At 41.9% G+C, this 19,357-nt stretch overlaps 1 protein-coding gene across 5 annotated transcripts in view; it reads right to left on the reverse strand.

Annotated features, from left to right (window-relative positions):
* The window catches only part of ASPH (aspartate beta-hydroxylase), a 223,330-nt gene extending 213,123 nt beyond the window's left edge, over positions 1-10,207 (reverse strand). For 3 of the 5 annotated variants that reach the window (XM_019421265.2, XM_019421263.2, XM_019421262.2), the window contains exon 1: positions 8,897-9,638. In XM_019421265.2, the coding sequence (XP_019276810.2) occupies positions 8,897-9,035 (139 nt within the window). In that variant the 5' untranslated portion in view covers positions 9,036-9,638. Of the gene's footprint in view, positions 1-8,896 lie in introns of all 5 variants that reach the window. The other 2 variants (XM_053896187.1, XM_053896188.1) reach the window with 2 other exon arrangements.
* Positions 10,208-19,357: the final 9,150 nt, after the last annotated feature.

Consider the following 19,357-nt stretch of genomic DNA (forward strand, 5'->3'; position numbering starts at 1 on the left):
GATAAAATATTGGTTTAAAAAATAAAAATATATGAAGCACCCAGGCTAAATGTAAAGATGTATATAAGTTTTGGATAAGATTATAAAAGTGAATTATAAGGCTTAAATAAATAGGAAATTATACCATGTTCATGCAGAGAAAGACCTGGTATTCTAAATGTATATTTGCCTCAAATTGGTTTTTTTTTTCAAATTTTTTTTAATGTTCATTTATTTTTGAGAGAAACAGAGAGAGAGAGAGAGAGAGAGAGACAGAGCATGAGCAGGGGAGGGGCAGAGAAAGAGGGAGACAGAATCTGAAGCAGGTTCCAGGCTCTGAGCTGTCAGCACAGAGCCCCACGCAGGGCTCGAACCCAGGAAACACGAGATCATTATCTGAGCCGCAGTCAGACGCTTAACTGACTGAGTTACCCAGGCGCCCTGCCTCAAATTGTGCTATAAATTCAATACAATTGCAGTCAAAATCCTGAAGCATTTCTCATGAAACTTACTTAATAAGCCGATGCTAAAAGGTATTGTCACGGTCACGGAAAGGTCCCAATAAAAAGCAAGGACAATGGTATAAAGATGAGGGAGAGCACTTGCCTGATCAGATACACTACAGAGTGACTCAGTGACGTACTGCTCCTACACACTGGGAATAAAACGGAGCCACACAGATTTATACACAAAACGGGATACTGCAGATTAGCATAGAAGACACTTCAACTGATGGTGTAGAAAATTTTCATCATCTGGTTTTTAAAAATATTGAATCAGATCTCTATCTCACAATATACACAATAAATCTACACTTGGTAGTTTAGAGATCTAAATGTGAAAAGACAAAACTTAAGATATTTTTAGAATAAGAGAATGTTTTATGATCCCTGTGTTAGAAAGGATGTCTCAAAGCACAAAGGTACAAACCATAAAGTAAAAATTATATTCTTAATACATTAAAATCTTAAAATTCTGTTTGACAAAATATACTATAGAAAATGACAAGACAAATAATCAGATTGGGAGAAGTAATCAAAAGGTTCGGGATACAGAAAAGAAATTCTACAAATCGAAATAAAAAATACAGAACAAACAAAAACAACAGCAACAAAACACCAGAAAAATAGACAAACTATATGAACAGGAATTCACAGAAAAGGAAACACAAATCGCCGTTCTCTGGAGCAATCTCACTGCGGATCAAGTAAATGCACAAAATAACTGCACAAAGTAAACGCACTTCATACGCACAAATATTAAACCTCACCAAGTGTTGGTAACGTGGTTGCAGCAAAAAGGAACTGTATCCTCGGCGAGTGGGAGTATGAACAGATACTACCACTTAGATGGCAGGAGCTAGTTGAGTTTAATATACTCATTTTTATGACCAAAAATCCCAATCTAGAAAAACACTCAGACATATACACATATACACAAGGGGACGGGTAGCTACAAGAATGTTCAGAGCAGTAGTGTTTGAAAAAAGAAAACTACAGAAAAGAAGGAAAGTGGTCTTTGACAGCAGGATGGCTGAATAAAAACCGGCACATTCATACGGGGAGGAGCTATACACACGACACAAAGGGCCAGATTTGGTAGAATTCCAAACAAATGGTGTCAATCTAGTATGCCAAGTAGGAGCCTAGTCACAAAACTTTTCACATGTGCTAAACAAATTTACATTTGTACACGCTATATATGTGTGTGTATATATACACATATATATATATATATATACCTCTTAAGCAGTTTTTATGTACAGCTTTTAACAATAGGTATATCTACACAAATGGATGCATAGTATATAATGTCCAACATGACCTTATATTACACATTTATCTGCATGCCTATATATTATACATTATAAAGAAATACAGGAAAATAATTATCACAAAATGTGTAAGAGTGGCTGGGAAGGGATAACACAGGAGAGGAGAAACCGAGAACTTGGTAACATTTTATTTCTTCACCTGGATAGTGGATATATCCCACTGCATTACTCTTTATACCTATTTATAGGTCTTAAAACATGCAATATTTCAGAGAGAGAGTTTTAAAGAACAGTACGTAGAAATATGTGAATTCTAGAAGTTAGCGAGATGGCTTACTGACAAAAAGGATGAATTAATTTATAAAACTCAGTAAGTGACGATCATTCGAAGGAACTTGATTCAAAGAATGGAAAAGTGAAGTTACATGCTAGATACACTTTCAACAAATATTTACAACACAGATTTTTATTAACTGCTCCTAGATAAAATTTACATGTGAACCTAAGGCCAAAGGGCTTTCCAGTATAAGTTTTCAGGAAAACTGAAATATCAGACAGTGTGAAAAATGAGGAGGAGGAGGAGGAGGGGAGGGAATTATGTATATCAGTGACACGATAAACAAGAAGTTAGGGGCACCTAGGTGGCTCAGTCAAGCGTCTGACTCTTGATCGCAGCTCAGGTCATGATCTCATGGTTTGTGAGTTCGAGCCTTATGTTGGGCTCTGCACTGACAGTGTGGAACCTGCTTGGGATTCTCTCTCTCCCTTCTCCCTCTGCCCCTCCCTCACTCACACTCTCTCCTTCTCTCTCTCAAAATAAACAAATAAATTCATTTTTTTTCCCCCTTAAGAAACAAGTGAGAGAGTATAACATCAAAACAACACCGAGTTTACACCATACTGGTTATTTATCAAACAATATTCTCTCGCTTTAAAATGAAGGCTGGCTTCCGTACAGAATGAGTCACTGGGTTAAATGTGCAGGCACATTTGTGGGAGAGAAGTGCTGGCATTTCTCCAAGTACTGCAATAGTGCTTTCCACTCTGCTTTAACTGGACACCCCTCCTCCACCACCCTAGCCCCACTTGACTCACCACCCCTATCCGCTTTAGAGCACAGAGAGCATCTATGGCAGATGATGACAGTTCTACTACAGCCGGAATGACTAGGCAAAGCCACCAGGATCTCACAGGGAGCCAAAGACCAGCCCAACTCCTTCAAAAGTTCTGATACACTATTTTTTTTTTTTAAGATTTATTCACCAAGTAAATTCAAAACTTCCTGAGTCTAACAGCTTAAGTGTAGCAAATGTGTCCTCAAGTGTCATCAATCTGATGAGAACTAAACTGCATTCAGTGATTTCCCAGTAAAAGATAACATCAGCCAAAGGTAACTAAGACACATCCCTGAAAAACAAATACAAAATGCAGACCAAATGCCTGAAGCTCCCTCACTGCAGGAGAATCAAATTTAAGAAAAATAAATAAGTAATGAATGAATGACAAGAAAATACCATCTTGGCTCCCAGCACTACTAGAAGAACGAGAAAGGTTAAAGCACGGGACTCCAGAATATATGCCTACAGTTGACACACAGAGAGCAAAGAAATGAACATCGAGTCTCGTAGCAGACATGGCCAGAACCGCAGGACCAGGGCCGAACCAGACATGAATCCACCCAGACAGACTCACTCCTGCGGGAGAGCTGGACAGATACTGGGGCAGCAGATACTGAAACATGAGAGTGAACCCAAGCACCCCCATATCTCCCGACAGGTGACTGATGCTTTTTCCCCAGAGACTGGAGTAAATTGTAGAGGGGCTCTAAATACATTCCAGTTTTATTAAAGGGAAGTTAACTAAAAAATTTTTTTCTGTATCTTAGTACAAAAGATACTTAGTACAAGATACAAGATCTTAGTACTACGATACTTAGTACAAAATGAAATCAAACTACTTAGGAGATGCAGAAGTCTCTAAGACACAAAGTTGCATATTTTCATATTAAAAACAGTGTGCTGGATTAGTGTCAAAAGACTAAAATGTATCCGAGCTCTAGTATAATAAAAGAATGTAACACATCTCCAGGGATTGGAGAGTAAATCAAGTTGAACGCTGTTGTGCAAAGAGCATACTTTCACCCTCAGAGATAGAAAACAATGTGTCAGGTGATACTCCAAGCCACAGCATAAACACTATTGCTAGCACAGCCATCCTACTTAAATGTGCTAACAGAACATATTAGAAAATGATTTCTTTTTCAATCATAAAAAAATGTCAAGCATGCAATGACCTGCTTAGCTCTGCAGCCTTATATTGACCACCCTTACCACTAGAGACACTTTAATGAATGTATCTGAGAAACACAAAGGCACAGAAGATGGGTTTGAGGGCTTTTACAACTATGAAATGAAAGGAGAGAAGAATTCTTCCCATCTGGAGAGACCGAGATAAGAGATTCTGAGAGAACCTAGCTATACAGGTCTTAAATGGACATAAATCCAGGTTAATAGACTCCCAACGTACATTCCTTTCTAGAGGAAAAAAAAAAAAGTTAGTTATTCTACTGGGACCAGCGAGCTCATCAGGGGTTAAACTTCTGTACTAACTAAAAATAAGATAGACAAACCACTTGAGCCTTTTTCCAAGTTACTCTGTTGCTAATTAGCAGAAAATGAAAACTTCTCCTTTTCTAGTAATCTCTCTGCCACAAGGGATTTTAAAGAAGACTAAAATAGAGATCTCTCCTTTTACTTCCTACAGGTTAATATGTTTGTTCTTTTAAAAATGTGTTCAAGAGTTCCCTCAGAACATCTTTTAGTACTTGGTTTCATATGATCTGACCAGGCTGAACAGAATGCCGTGCAACTGAACACAAACTAGCACCCAGTTCTTGCAGTAGAAGAGTTAGGGCCTTGCTATCTTTTCATCCCAGAATGACTAAGGGAGGGTTAAGCAACTGGCCCTAACTGATAACATTTGGATAAAGAAAGGGAATTTCATGAAGGCCTCTGAATTCAAGGGAGCCAGAACGCAATCAGCAATGTGTCTATGTTAACTGAGTAGTCCAAGAGATACAGAAAGAAAGAACGAAAGAAAGAATGAAAGAAAGAACGAAAGAAAGAAAGAGCAAATTTCTAAATGATTAGTATCCATCAAATGAATCTGTGAATGCATACATTTTACAGATAATACATGAATGCACTTAATTCTAAGTAAGATAAGCTAAATAAATACTGCTACTAGAAGCCAACTCTAACTACTGAATTTCAAAATCTGTTAGAGACCTTGAGTTCAATGGCTACTAGTCTTTAAGTTGCTGTCCATCAATACTTCTGAATATGTACAGAACTGACTAAATGAAAAAACTAAGTGGTGTTATATAACCCGAAACTTCAAACTGAAAGAGCAAAACGTATTCTACAGTGACATCTACCGGTAAAGGGTAATGTACTAGCCTGACACGACTAGACAAACAGATGTTTACATCCCTCTAGCATGTTACAAGAAGCTACAGGGAAAGACTTAATGATCCTCAAAAAGGAAAAGCTAACCAAACAAAAACACTACACATACCAGTGTCTGTAAGCTACAAACTAAGCCCAAAAGGCCATCGTGATCCTTCCTAACCAAGAATGTTCCAATCAATAAATCTGAAATAGGTTTCCCCTGGCCCCAACTGGCAAGTTAAACTTTTATATGCTGGTTAAAGGCAGTATGTCCACTTTGCTCATGTTTATTTTCTATTTTACAGAGTAAAACTGAAAAGGTAAAATTGAGCTCTGTATGAAACTAGACATTTTATTAGTTTTCAATTTAAGTCGAAGATGTAAACGAAAAGCAGACAGTTGCTTTAAAAAATCTGCTCTATAAACCCCTACGTCCTAAACGTTGCTTGTCAATAAAATCTGCTCTATAAACCCCCTACGTCCTAAACGTCACTCGTCAATAAAAAATCTGCTCTGTAAACCCCTACGTCCTAAACATCACTTGTCAACAAAATGATCACAAAGAAAGAGAGAAGGCCAGAGAATCACTTTTTCCCTCAAGTGCATGTTTCAAAGTCCTCCCCCCCATACTTTTATACAAAAATTGAAGAAACAATGTTTCATGTGACCAATGTCATCAACTTGAGACTGTCAATGCAAAACATCTCAAAAAACTTACTATTTGAGCCCATGTACTCCTTCTCAAATTAAGATTTTAAATGAACTGTATTTCAAATACAATTTTAGTCAAATTCAATTGTTGGTGTGAAAAAAAAAAACATTTATTAGATAAACTATTGTAGTATGCCACAGACACAGCCAGAAAGGAAGAGATGATCTGCAGAAGGAAATGGATGGTCTATTTCAACTCTAAAATTCCCATAAAATCTCCCAAATTAGAGGACCCATAATTCGAGTACCATGGTCTAGTGAACGAATGACAGAAAACTTGAGTTCTAGCCTTGGATCTTCCATTAACTAGCTGGGTTTCCAAGACCCACGCAACCTTTAATAAATTATACAACTTTTATGGAAATTAATTTCCTCATCTATAAAGTTAGAGAAGGGAACTGAATGGGCCTTACGGTAATGCCACTGCTAAAGTTTCTTCAGCTTCTATGATTTCCCCAGCAGATGAGAACAGTTTGAGAACCTATGTCTATACCTCAGTGACTCAATAAACACGGCAACAAAAAGGAAGTGGGCTTAATGTTTCACGTATAACCTGCTGTAAGCAAACAATATAAACAGGATCACACTTTCACACTATAGTGTAACTGCTTAAGGCTGAAAGAATCCTTGTTTCCACTCCAGTGGTTCTACCTGGCCCACAGTCAGAAGTCTGTATTTACTACAAAATATGGTTACAGAAAAAGAATACTCCTCACATAACATGCAAGACCCCCAATAGCAACTTTTTAAATGTTTTGTGTTTTGTTTCTGTAATATAGTTACTTTTCTCTTTTACATATTCTTTTTTACATACCAGGTCGTTCCATGACAATTATGAAATCAGTGTGAGCAATGCTTAAAAGGCTACATATCCTCATATATGGACAGGGCTAGCTCTTAAATATTTGAATATGAAAGTCAGAATATATTAACTTAGGTCGTAACATTTCCTAAACTTATTATCTGCCTGTTAAAACTCACTCTGTGGGGTGCCTGGGTGGCTCAGTCGGTTAAGCGTCTTGGTTTCAGCTCAGGTCAGGATCTCGGGGTTCGTGAGTTCGAGCCCCACATCAGGCTCTGTGCTGACAGTGCAGAGCCTCCTTGGGATTCTCTCTCTCCCTCTCTCTCTCTCTCTCAAAATAAATAAATTTAAAAAAATAAAACTGGTTCAGTTATTGAACCAGTAGAGGCAGGAACACAATATACATTCCCCAGTACTAATTCTAACCCAGTGATAGTCTATCTACAGTCACTTCCTCAGATGCAGTCAGCCCTCTCTACTCATGAGTCTGAAGCGTAAAATGGAACAAAGATGTGCTTCACTTGTAAACAGCTACAGAAAACTTCTGACAACAGTTAACATTAACAATTAACAACTAACAGTCTTGTTCATCAGTGCTACTGCTTGGTGTTTAGGCTCTTCTCATTTGGAAATTTTTTAATGGGTAGCCAAAGCCACCCGGGACCGTTCATCTACTCTTCTGCCCATCTAAGCACTGGACGCCATTTAAGGACAAGTGACAATGGAACACAAACTTATGTCAAAAGTGAATTAATATGTTTTCTTTTTAGTTTTTTTTTATTTTAGAGAGAGAGAAAGCACACACAGGAGCAGGGGACAGGCAGAGAGAGAGAGAGAGAGAGAGAGAGAGAGGCGAGAGGTTGAGAGAGGGAGAGGGAGACAATCTTAAGCAGGTTCTACAACCCTGGGATCATGACCTGAGCTAAAATCAAGAGTCTGACTCAACCAACAGAGCCACCCAGGTCCCCCTAATATGCTTTCTTTGAACTTCAAATTGTGTGTATCTTTTTCGATTTACAATACAAGCATTAGCTTTTAGAGTCTAAATTTGTGCAATGACTTTAACTGCATTATGTTCACCATTTAAATTTACTCATTCACTCATTAATTAAATATTTACTGAGCATCTATTACAGTCCGGGACTATTCTAGGGTTGGGAATAGGAATGAACAAGAGGAGGCGGTAAGACAGGAAGACAATACACAGGAAAATAAGATACTTTCACAAAGTGGTAAGTGCTATTTAAAAAATAATTCTTTGAAGCATGACTATAGTCATCTGATTCATTTTCTTTACGTATGAAACGATTATGTGTAGACCTCAGAAACAAAAAGTCTAAATCATTTCAAAACGGTTATCTGCTCCCAGTCGTACACATGTGTATTGCAGTTTCAATATCCTAAGTGAGTCAAGGAAGTATAAAAGAAACTGAGAACCACAGAAATACGAGATGAAACAGATTTAAAACATCTGCACTGTTCTCTTTGCTGGGTAAGCACATGGAGGAAAAAAGGTGAATACCCAACATATTTTTTTTAAAAAAAGAGAAGACAAAGTGAAAAAATAGCAAAGTTCACCCGGTATTCTACAATACGTTAAAGGCAACTACAACGCATGTTAAGAAAGCTACATAAAGGCAAAAATATTGAAAATAATTTGCAAGTACATTCAAATCACTCCCTCTCCCCCCCCCCCGCCTACACACACACACACACACACACACACACACACACACGAGTATTATTCTTTGAGCTGCTCTTAAAAGCTGCTGGTTTGGCAGGAACTTATTTTCTCCGACTTTGGCTCGTGTCCAAACTCTCCAAAATGTGCAAGGCAAAAAGGTAAACTGGCTCCCTCACTCCCATCTTTCATTCCACGCAAAGCCAAGCAAGAGCAGATCAGTCACCTCCCTCCCGGCGGCGCCCTGCAGGTGAGGGGTCAGCCGGGAAGAGGCTCCCCGGCGCGACCAACCCAAGGCCGCGGACCCAGCTCCGCCCGGCCCCTCGGGTCCGCCCGCCTGCCCACGGAGCGCGGCCTCCGCCCCGCGCCAAAAGGAGGAGCGACGCGGAGGATGGAGGAGATGCACGGCGGGATCCGGGGAACTGGAACCGCAGCTCCCGCCGCCCGGGCCCCTCCTCCCAGGGGGCCCCAGTCGCCCTCCCCGGCACGCCTCCTCTGACCTCTCCGGGCCCCCGGGCTGCTACTGCTGCCGCCGCTGGTGCCTGCGCCCGGGCTGCCGCTGCCGGAGCCACTGCTGCTGCTGCTGCTGCCGCTGCTGCTGTTGCCGCCGCCGCCCTTGGCATTCTTGCGCGGGGCCATTGCGCGCACTGCTGAAACGGGTGAGGGGTGGGGGGCTCCCTCAGTGGGCCGGGACACCAGAGGCGCGGGGGCCGCTGACGGCGGCCGGCGCTGCAGCGGGTGCGGGCCGCCGCTCCTGCAGCTGCGCCTGGGTCTCGGCACCGCCCGCCGCGCCTCCGAGGACTTTCGCCCGCGTGCCGGCTGCGCGCGCCCAGCACTCGCGTGCGCCGAACCTGTGACTCCTTCCCCAGGCGAGAGCGCGCGGCTCACAGGCCCACCTCGGTCACGCCCCTTCCCGCCCGAGCCCCGCCTCCTCCCCGCCTCGGGGAGGCTGAGTGACGGGGGTGACAGCCAATCACAACGGCTCCTGCGAAAGGGTGGAGCCCTGCCGTGCTTCCCCGCCCCCTGCAGACTTGGGGCTGTTCTGGAGCGTCGCAGCCGCCTGTGAGCGCGAGCCGCCTTCGACTTTCCAGGCTGTCTGGGTCCTTTGGAACGTGGCAAACGTGGAAGCCAAGAGGGCTCTCGCGAGCGTTGGCGGACCCTGTAAGATCGGGATGGATGGGGCGGGGCGAGGAGGCGGGGACGGCGGACACGTGTGCTGCGTTCACACCCAGCGCGCGGCCTCTAGGCCCTTCTCTGCGAATTTCGTTCACGTCCCACTCGACTGTACGCACGGACACCCAGGAATGCAGTCCCGCTTCTTGCGAAAGAGTTGTTTCCTGTCAGTGGTAATATTAAGCCATTTTTGAAACGGTGATGTTAGGAGTAGTTCGATGCCTACGTCACAGGTGACTGATCGGTTGGGTTTTAAAGCAGGACTTCAATTTGTGCCATCAGTATTTTCAGAGACTCTTAGTTAAAGGCGCAAGTGTAGATGTAAAACAAAAAGTTCATTTTCTTGCCCTTGGAGAGCGCCCTCTCTCTGAATTCTCCGTCTGCTGGGCTCACGCCTACAGTCATCTTTCCTTGGTGTCCCCAACCGTGGGTCCCCTCGTGTACAGTCGCAGAGTGCCTGGGCCTGAGCTGCCTCTGAGCTCTTAAAAATCTGGGTCCATGGATGATCCAGGCAGGAACTTGAGGAACTTGACGTCACCATCATCTTTGTGTCGCCAAATCCGGCACAATGCCTGGTGCGTAACAGATGTGCGAGAAACGTTTCGTGATTTGATACATTTCTGACAACTTCTTAAAATCTTCCCCCCGATTCTTGGCCACGTTGCGGAGACCCTGACCCTGGATGTGTCTCAGGAGGGCTCTGAACCAGAGAGCTTTGCAGTGCGGCATCTGGTTTCCTCCCCCTTCTCCATCCAACATCACTCTCCTCCATTGGCAGGTTCCCCCGGGGCCCACTTGACTCTTACGTGAATGGCTGGATACTGTTTGGGCACTGCCCACATAGTGGAAAGAAGTCCTTTCTCTCCTTTTTGTGAAATAATGTTAGATAGTCATCAAGAGGTAACAGGTGCAGGGGAGCTCACAGCTTTTACTGAAACGGGTCTTTGTTTTTCTTATCCCATCTCTTTCTGCCTCTACACATCCTTTCTGCCATCCAGGTCCCCTTACGTTATTCCAATGGGGAGGTGAGGAGCTGGACTAAGACACAAATCCAAGTGAGAGTACTTCATATAGAATAATAATGAGAGCTGAAGTGAGAAAAACAATACTGTAGATATTTGAACTCTTAAATTCTCACCAAGTCCTGCTACCGTGTCCATATTTTTAGGGATGAGGTCACCAAGGCCCAGAGAGGTTAAGCAAAGTAACTGAGGTCACAGATCTAGTGATAGAACAGGGATATGAACTCAGTCCATCTGGCTCCAGAGTCTCTGGTCCAAATTTTCTTTTCAAGACAAGGCTTGGTTTGGAGCAGAGATTGTCTCAACCTGGCTCCCTCTTCTCTTAGCAGATGTGTCCCTGAAACCTCCTTGGTCCTATCTGCAAAGCTAAGTCTGAAGGCTGACGGTGAATGCTTATCAATATGCACCTCTTTGAGGGAATCAAATCTTTGATAACTGACTCCAGAATGTCATGAACTGATGCTTTGCTCCTGCATTTCCGAAACCAAATCTGGTACTATTGACAAGGTCCATTGCCATGTACTAAGGCAACACCAGGACAAAATAGAGGCTTAGGGTGCCTTGGTGGCTCAGTCGGTTAAGCATCCGACTTCGACTCAGGTCATGATCTCGCAGTTTGTGAGTTCGAGCCCCGAGTCGGGCTCTGTGTTGACAGCTCATGACCTGGAGCCTTCTTCAGATTCTGTGTCTCCCTCTGTCTCTGCCCCTCCCCTGTTCACGCTCTGTTTCTCTCTCTCAAAAAAAAAAATAAATAAATAAAAATAAAAATAAAAAAATAACCATTGAAAAATCTTCTAAAACAGAGGCTCTGTAAATGCAGATCACAAGAAGTTAGAGGTTACCTGTTACCTGACTTCCTCCTTGTATCACAAGGGAATAGTTACAATGACATTTAAATACTCAATATTATAAAGTAAAATTTATAACAAGAGTTGTAACATCAGATGTCAGCTATATATACAGTTTCGTTTCAGGGACTAAATTCTTCCAGGCTAACCATCATTATTAAACATTTTACATCTGTTTATACTTCCCACTGTATGAGCATTACAAAACCACAAAGCTTGCCTTGGACCTATGAATTTCTTCATATAGGTTCTTTTCTTGTCTTTGGGATGTGAGGGGCTAGGGAGTCAAAGTATCTTTGAAGTTGAGTAAAAGGTCAAATATCCTGTTAGCCTATCCTCATTTCTGTGATTTCTGAGTAAGCTATGGATGAACCCTGGCTAAAGCAGTGTTAAAAGGACCATAAAGACAAGACTTAACTAGGACAATGTATTAAAATACTAATTTAATAGAGCTTCTGAACTAGGCCAAATGTGCCTTTCAGATATCTCCATAAACTTTCCATTGGCTTCACTGGGATTTGCAAGTACCAACCTGAGGACAAGATTTGTCCTAGATTTTTTTTTTTTCTTTTGCTGACCTTTCACAACCTCCAGTCAAATGCTTTCCAAATTAAGCATTTCTGGACTTACTTATACCTAGTAGAACACTGTTTTAAAGTTGCATTTCAACTTGCTTCCTAGAAAGCGCCTCTCTATGCAGTTCTCCTAATGTGAAATAAATTTTATTATTGCCCACTAAAAATGAGTATTTCCTTATCTTTATTTACCATAGTAAATTCTGCCATAATGGAAAAAATTGAATTTCAACTGGTCATGACTCAGTTGTGTGCTTTCATTTTATATTAGTAGAATTCGTTGCAGTGAAGGCTATGCAAGTACTTTTAGGCACTTTTAAGGCATTCTGTACTCAAAAATGTTCTCATAGCAATTTTTCTCATATTGGTTAGATCTCAGCAAGTAAACGAACTGTGTTTTTCATCAAACAGCCTGACTTTATGTTACTGCAGAAAAAATAAGCCTGGCTAGTATCTAGTTTATAAAAATATGAAATGAACTTACAGGAGAAGTAATTTGAAACCTTGTCAAAAACAGATTTGAATTAGAAATACTGTGTGGTGATATGGAAAAACAATCTGTAAACATATTATCTAAGCAATCTATCATTTTTTTTCATTTCAGTGCTTTACATTTTCTGTCAGGATTAGTCCTTCTTAACGCCAAATTCCCTTCCTAATAAACAGCATTTATGCAATGCTTATTGCTAGTTCTTAAGGACAGGGAACTCATAAAATTAATTGATTCTTCTTAAGTCTCAGACTTAATGCCGGAAAGGATCTTAAACCTGGAGAGAAAGACAAATAATGAGAGAGTAGCAACTGATTATAGGCATGGCAATTTTGCAGTATATAAAAGGAAATATTAACATGATTTGGTAGTCCTTAGAAAGTATCAGAGAAATCAAATAAAGAAACAAAAGGTGTGGAAGCATCTCAAGGATTCAATTGTTTGCAAGATAATTTTTCTTAAACTATATTTGTTTCAAGGATCTCAGGGGTGTGTGTGGGGGGGGGGGGGGGGAGTAATGTAGTTATTTCTTTGTCCTTCATGAAAGCTACCATTCTCTTCAGGTGTAAACAGTTCCCTAAATCAAAAGAAAAGTATCCTGAAACCAGTTTCTAGGATCCTCCAATTTTACCAAATCTAAATACACAATGCAGATGTATTTGCCTTAATACATCTTAATGTATTTGCCTATAATAACACTAAGGAATAGTGTTATTACAATATGCAACATTGTATCAATTAGTCAACTCAAATCATTGGTTAAGTGGTGGGCAATCATGCATACATCAAATTAGTATTGACTTGACCCTTTTTACACTGTCATCATTCTGACTCAAAACTATTCTACATTTTCATAAGCACATGACAAGCACTGCTGAGCCTGTACCAAAAAAAAAAAAAAAAAAAAAAAAATCCTAAGAGACTCTGTCATGGAACTTCCTTAGATGGAAAATAGTCTCCTTGTATCATTGCAACAAGATTTTATTAACCTAAAGACCACTGCTAATATATTTGAAATTCTACAGTATGTATTTAAGGAGTACAATACCCATTACACTTAAAAATTGTTAGCAGATCCCTTTGATCGCTGTTGCAGATCCCTCTGAGTTAGAGACAGACATCAATACCCTACATGTTTACCAAAGCTACTCTTCCCAGTGCCTGAAGCATATGAATCTAGTAAAACTTCACGGAAATCATTTCCAAGCATCTGTCTCACCAATTCTATGATTCTATTTTCCCTGCTTCTTTATTATATCCATATTGCACGTAGTTTTTCTAGCTATAACACACAAAAAAAGAATTGAGGAATGCAGCTACCAAATTGGTATCCTTAGAAAAGCATTTGTATAGGGGCGCCTGGGTGGGTCAGTCGGTTGAGCGTCCAACTGCGGCTCAGGTCATGATCTCACAGTTGGTGGGTTCGAGCCCTGTATCGGGCTCTGTGCTGGCAGCTCAGAGCCTGGAGTCTGTTTCATATTCTCTCTCTCTCTCTCTCTCTCTCTTTCCCCCCTCCTCTGCTCATGCTCTGTCTCCCTCTGTCTCTCAAAAATAAATAAATGTTAAAAAAATTTAGAAAAGCAGTTGTATAAAAACCCAAGCGCAGATGTTTTGACCACTTAGACATACCCCAAGAAGTTATTTCTAAAGAAAAATTCGCTTTCCCAAATTTGAAAGAATGGAAAGCAAATGTGAGCAGCATGATACAGTGCTTAGGCTTCTACAAAAATAACCAAGTCACGAACAATATTTAGGAAACTGTGCAGAGTACAGACCAGGGTGAGGACTGCTGACCCCTTTTCTACGTGTCCATTCTTGTGACTCGGGCAGTGTCCAGCACAGAGTAGGTGTTACGTAAGTGTTTTCACCTCAGACTCTTTGTGCCCGCTGCTCTTCTGCCTTGGGAATGATCCAGTCCAAAGGGTTACAGGACTCTTGCGACCCTAATGGCTTAGCCCCAAGCCCCGCCATCCCTCTCAAGCTGAAATGTTCTTGGTGAGCACTCTATTTGCTCTATGCGTAGGTATGAAATAGCCATAAAGTACTGGGAAGCTGCTTACCTTTATAAGGTAAAGGCTTACATTTGATAGTAATGCAAAAAAATATATAAAATCAATGTCTTTTTGATAGAAGAGAAAATATTTTCGAGTAGTACATAACCTAAATTTTTAGTTATTTTCTTAAAAATAGGTAAGGGCAGCCCTGTGCAGCCAGAAATAGCTAAGGTAAGAAATTAAAAAGCCAGCATAGGAAGACACAGAACTGTTGTATGAATCTGTGCAGTAATCACTTAGGAAATATGGTAGCCTGAGGTAGAGAACTGCATGTAATCAGTACCTATTTAAAACATGAAATCTGACCAATTATAAAGAGAGAACTGTTTACAAACAGTTAAACTCTCTACAATTAGAATAACAAAACTTGAGTTTAGAAAACCTAAACTCTCTACAATTAGAATAAGAGCCTCAAAATAAAGATGTGACTTCCAAATCAGACGGGCATGAGACACAGAAGAGAATCTATGAATGACATAAAACTAGGATGGAAGAAGGGCGCCTGGGTGGCTCAGGTGGTTGAGCGTCCAAATCTTGATTTCGGCTCAGCTCAGGTTCCCAGGGTCACAGGATTGAGCCCCGCATTGAGCTCTGTGCTAAGTATGGAGTCTGCTTGGGATTCTGTTCTCTCTCTCTCTCTCTCTCTCTCTCTCTCTCTCTCTCTCTCAGTAAAACAAACAAACAAAAACTAGGATGGGAGAAAAGGTTTATCCCATTAGCTAGGTATGCCTGGGTCTTTTTTTTTTTTTTTTTTTTTTTTCCAATTTCCAAGTTAGAAGAGGTTGACTCTAACACCAGAAGTGTGCTCAATATTATTTATAGTTGGTTGGGCATGTGTGCCTGTATGTTAAGGATTTGGTAAATTTCACATAGGTTATTGTGTACTATCAGTTCAGATTGTCATCTAATTCTTAAAAAAGAAAGTCAAGTCTAAAGTTGAAAAGATCACTTCAAGTATTAAACATATGTAAACTGGACTCTGTTAGACTCAAATTCAGGTTCTCAGAAGGAGCAGGTCTTATAAGCAGCAACACGCACTGAATTATGCTCGTTCAAGTCTACTTCCTGCTTGTACGTGCACCGTGGCCCATACCTCAGGAGACGAGAGAGGGGGGTGACCTTGACCAAGCACCGCAGTGTGCCCCTCACTCCTTTATCATCTACCTATTGCGTCCAAGCATCAGCATTATGGAAAGATGTGTGAGATCCCTCGGTCCCTTCCCCTTCTGCATTCCCTGATAGCTTTTCCCCTCCCCAACTGCCTGCGATGGTATCCTTATTTCACTCTGGTACACATATTGGCACAAAGGAAAAGGGGAGCACACAGAGTGTGGTTCTCCGGGGTCCCTTCCCCCTGGCCTCTTCTCCCTGGCCTGTCAACAATGCAGGTCTAGATTATTTTCAGCCTGGGCTATGCTGTGGACTCAGAGCGAAAATGCTTTCCGTGGCTGAGGCTTACAAAGCAGGTGAGAAGCCCTGGTTTGGGGGAAAAATCTTCACCCGTCAGCAGAAAGCCCCCCTTCTTCCCATCCCACACTTGGGACTCCCAGTAAAAATGCAAGTTGTGAGGAGGAAGGATGGCCGATTCAGCATGACTGGCAAAACCCTGGCCTGCTTCTTGGCTCTCATCGGCCAGAGTCACAACTCTGCAAATAAATAAGGCACCATGCCAGAGAGACCGGCCAAAACAAAGTCCTATTGGGAGGGCAGGTGGCGAGACCTGATCAATAGTGCAAGGCTGCAGGGGAAGCACGGCAGGCACAAACCACGTCTCCTCAGCCCACCATTTCCCCCACGACTAGCACAATGGCCATCCTAGAAGCCCTCCCTCTAGACAGGCACCCCTCTTCTCAGTTATTCTAGCAGAAATGCTCGGGGTTACTCGCAGTTCCAGAATCAGCAGGTCATAGTCAGATGTTAGGATAGGGAAAGAAGTCAGTGTTACCCTTTGTGTTTCCCCTCTGAGCTCTCACCACTGGGCCCTGCACAGAGTAGGCTGGGCATCGGTGCCTGATGGAATCACCCTTTGTGATACCTTCTTTAGACTCTCTGTTTCTGAACGATTACCAGTCCTCAAGACCGTGGTTCTGTGGCTGCTCTGAACACTCTCTGGCTGTTTTCTGAATGGCCAAAAGCTGGAGCAAAATAACCAAGACAGGGAAGTAGTACTTGCCTTCACCTTCCAGGGCATCAGACGGATGACTGACACTGTGGCTGGCTTCCCTGCACCGCGTCTGACCCTCCCCTGCTTACTTCCTTATCTCTAACCCTTTCCCTCAGAGAGCCCTGATACAAGGGACTGCAAAAGTTTCCGGCGGTCCAAGCCTGAGGCTGCGAATCTCTGGGCTTGCCAACATCAATTCCTTTCTACCAGAGAGACAGGGAGCAGAGCGCAGGAGCCCAGAGAGCCAGCTCACCGCCACATCCCCGTCTATCCCTTGGTTAGGAAGCATGGTGCCCAAGGCCTCTCTCTTGTCCACCTCCCTCTCTCTATAACTCCCCCCTCGGGGGCATCTGGAAGGCTCAGGAAGGATGGGAAGCCGTGCTCCCTACAACACTTGGAGGAAATTTGTTGGCTCCCTGGTTCGGGAGAATGCAGTCACTGTGTCCTCCTCATTTTGAAGCTGGGGCTTCCTTTCCCCAGATCCACACTCTATTTTCGGGAATATTTCAGACCAGAAAATATTTGGACATTTGTTAATAGAGTAACACATGCTTTTTCTTTTCCAGTTTCCCCCTTTGCAGTTTTTGAGATTTTGGCAGTGTTTCTCATATAGACATAGCAATATTGTCAAGGCTTTATTTTTTAGCATCGTGATCTTTTTCTTGAGAGCCAACAGTGGCGAGAAACAATATATGGCATTTAAAGATCAGAATGGAGGAAGGTGAGAACAGAAGCGTGAAATGCTATTTTTTAAAAAACAGCTACACCTGTTTCCTATTCTTACATATGTTAGGCATCCGTTGATGTTTATCCTTACATTGTATTCTTGCTGATAATATAACCATATATTTTTTAAAGTGCTACTCAAGATAATGTGGGCAAATTCCCACAGACAAAAACTAAGGAAATCTTATTTCACATAATTAAACTAACATTTTCTATCTTCCCACTTATAACTTCAGCGTTGTTGCTTTTTAAAAATTTGTTCTCGGGGAGCCTGGGTGGCTCAGTTGGTTAAGCGTCTGACTCTTGGTCTTGGCTCAGGTCATGATCTCATGGTCATGAGACTGACCCCCCCCCTCAGGCTCTGCACTGACAGTGGGCAGCCTGCCTGGGATTCTCTCCCTCCTTCTCTCCCTGCCCCTTCCCAGTTCATGCGCTCTCTTTAAATAAATAAATACTTAAAAAAATAAAAATAAAAATTCGTTCTTGATATTTACATGATTATGAGCTTTTTCAGCATCTTTTCTACTGTCTTTTATATACGTGAAGGTTCTGCATTGACAGACCCCACCTTGGGTTCGATTAATTTACTACAGCAGCTCACAGAACTCAGGGAAACATTTTTTCGTACTTACTAGATAGTAACTCAGGAACACACCACATGGAAGAAATGCGTAGGTCAAGTTACGTGTGAAGGGGTGCAGAGCCTCCAGCCTCTCTGAGTACATCGCCCTCCCCATATCGCCATATGTTCACCATGGAAGCTGTCAACCCCATTCTTTTGGATTTTTCAAGAAGTTTCTTTACATAGGCATGATTGATCAAAGCACTGGCCATTGGCAGTTGGTTCAACCTCCAATCCCTCTCCCCTCCCCAGAGGTCTGGGGTGGGACTGAAAGTTCTAACCCTCTAAACATATGATTGACTCCACTGGCAACCAGCCCTTGTCCTTAAATCATCCACTAACATAACAAAAGACATCTTTATCACTCTAATCCTTAGGAAATTCCAAGGGCTCTGTGATCTGTGAGCCAGGAAGTTCGGGTGAAGAACAAATATAGACGTGAAATATATTCTCCTCATCTGAATGACCAAATACATATTTTTTCTTATAAGTCGTAATATCACAATATGAGTTAGAGCTGTTGCAGGATACAAATGAGATTTGCTCCCAATTACTTAATTCTCCTCTGCCCAACCATTTCCAAGGAAACTGAATATATGTGTTAATCTGTAATCATGGAACATTACCAGTTCTATTCAAATTTTAATGCACACCCACCGAATTTTCACCGTTTGAGATGACTCATTTTCTCTATACTTTACTGCTGAGGTTGTGTAATTAAGATAATAATAAATCATCCTAATTAAATGTTGGAAGCTTAGCACAAACCAGGCAGGTGTGTGTAAGATCCTTTCATGTTCTAACTTCAGAAACAGAGGGATATAGCTCTTCCCTGATTGGGGTCAAAAATGTATGGCTCCTACATGCACTTGGGTGATGAGCAAACAGCATTCAACTAGTAGTACCACAAATCGAATTCAGCCTCTAATTAGCTGTGTTCTAGAACCCCAAGAAATTCATTTGGCCTCTCCAGGATCTATGATCTCATAGGTCAGTGGGGACTGTTATCATGGTGCCCATCTGTCTTCATAATCTAAGGAAAACTATGGAATATCATGAGAAACATGCTCATAGCCATAAAGTTTGCTAGTCAGTTTTAGGGATTCATGTGTCTAAGACTGTCTGCACCAGAAGATAAAAGTCCTTCTTCCTCTTGCATTCTATGATGTTAAGACTTAGTAGCTGATAATGAGAAAGATTTCGTTCACCTTCTTAGTCTATTCACAGGGCTAGTGGCTGAGGATGAGGAATGGCAAATGGCTTATATAGCTATCTTGTATCCATGGC

Source organism: Panthera pardus, unplaced genomic scaffold (genome assembly GCF_024362965.1).
Source record: "Panthera pardus isolate Hobbes unplaced genomic scaffold, ASM2436296v1 HiC_scaffold_7, whole genome shotgun sequence".
NCBI lineage: Eukaryota > Metazoa > Chordata > Mammalia > Carnivora > Felidae > Panthera > Panthera pardus.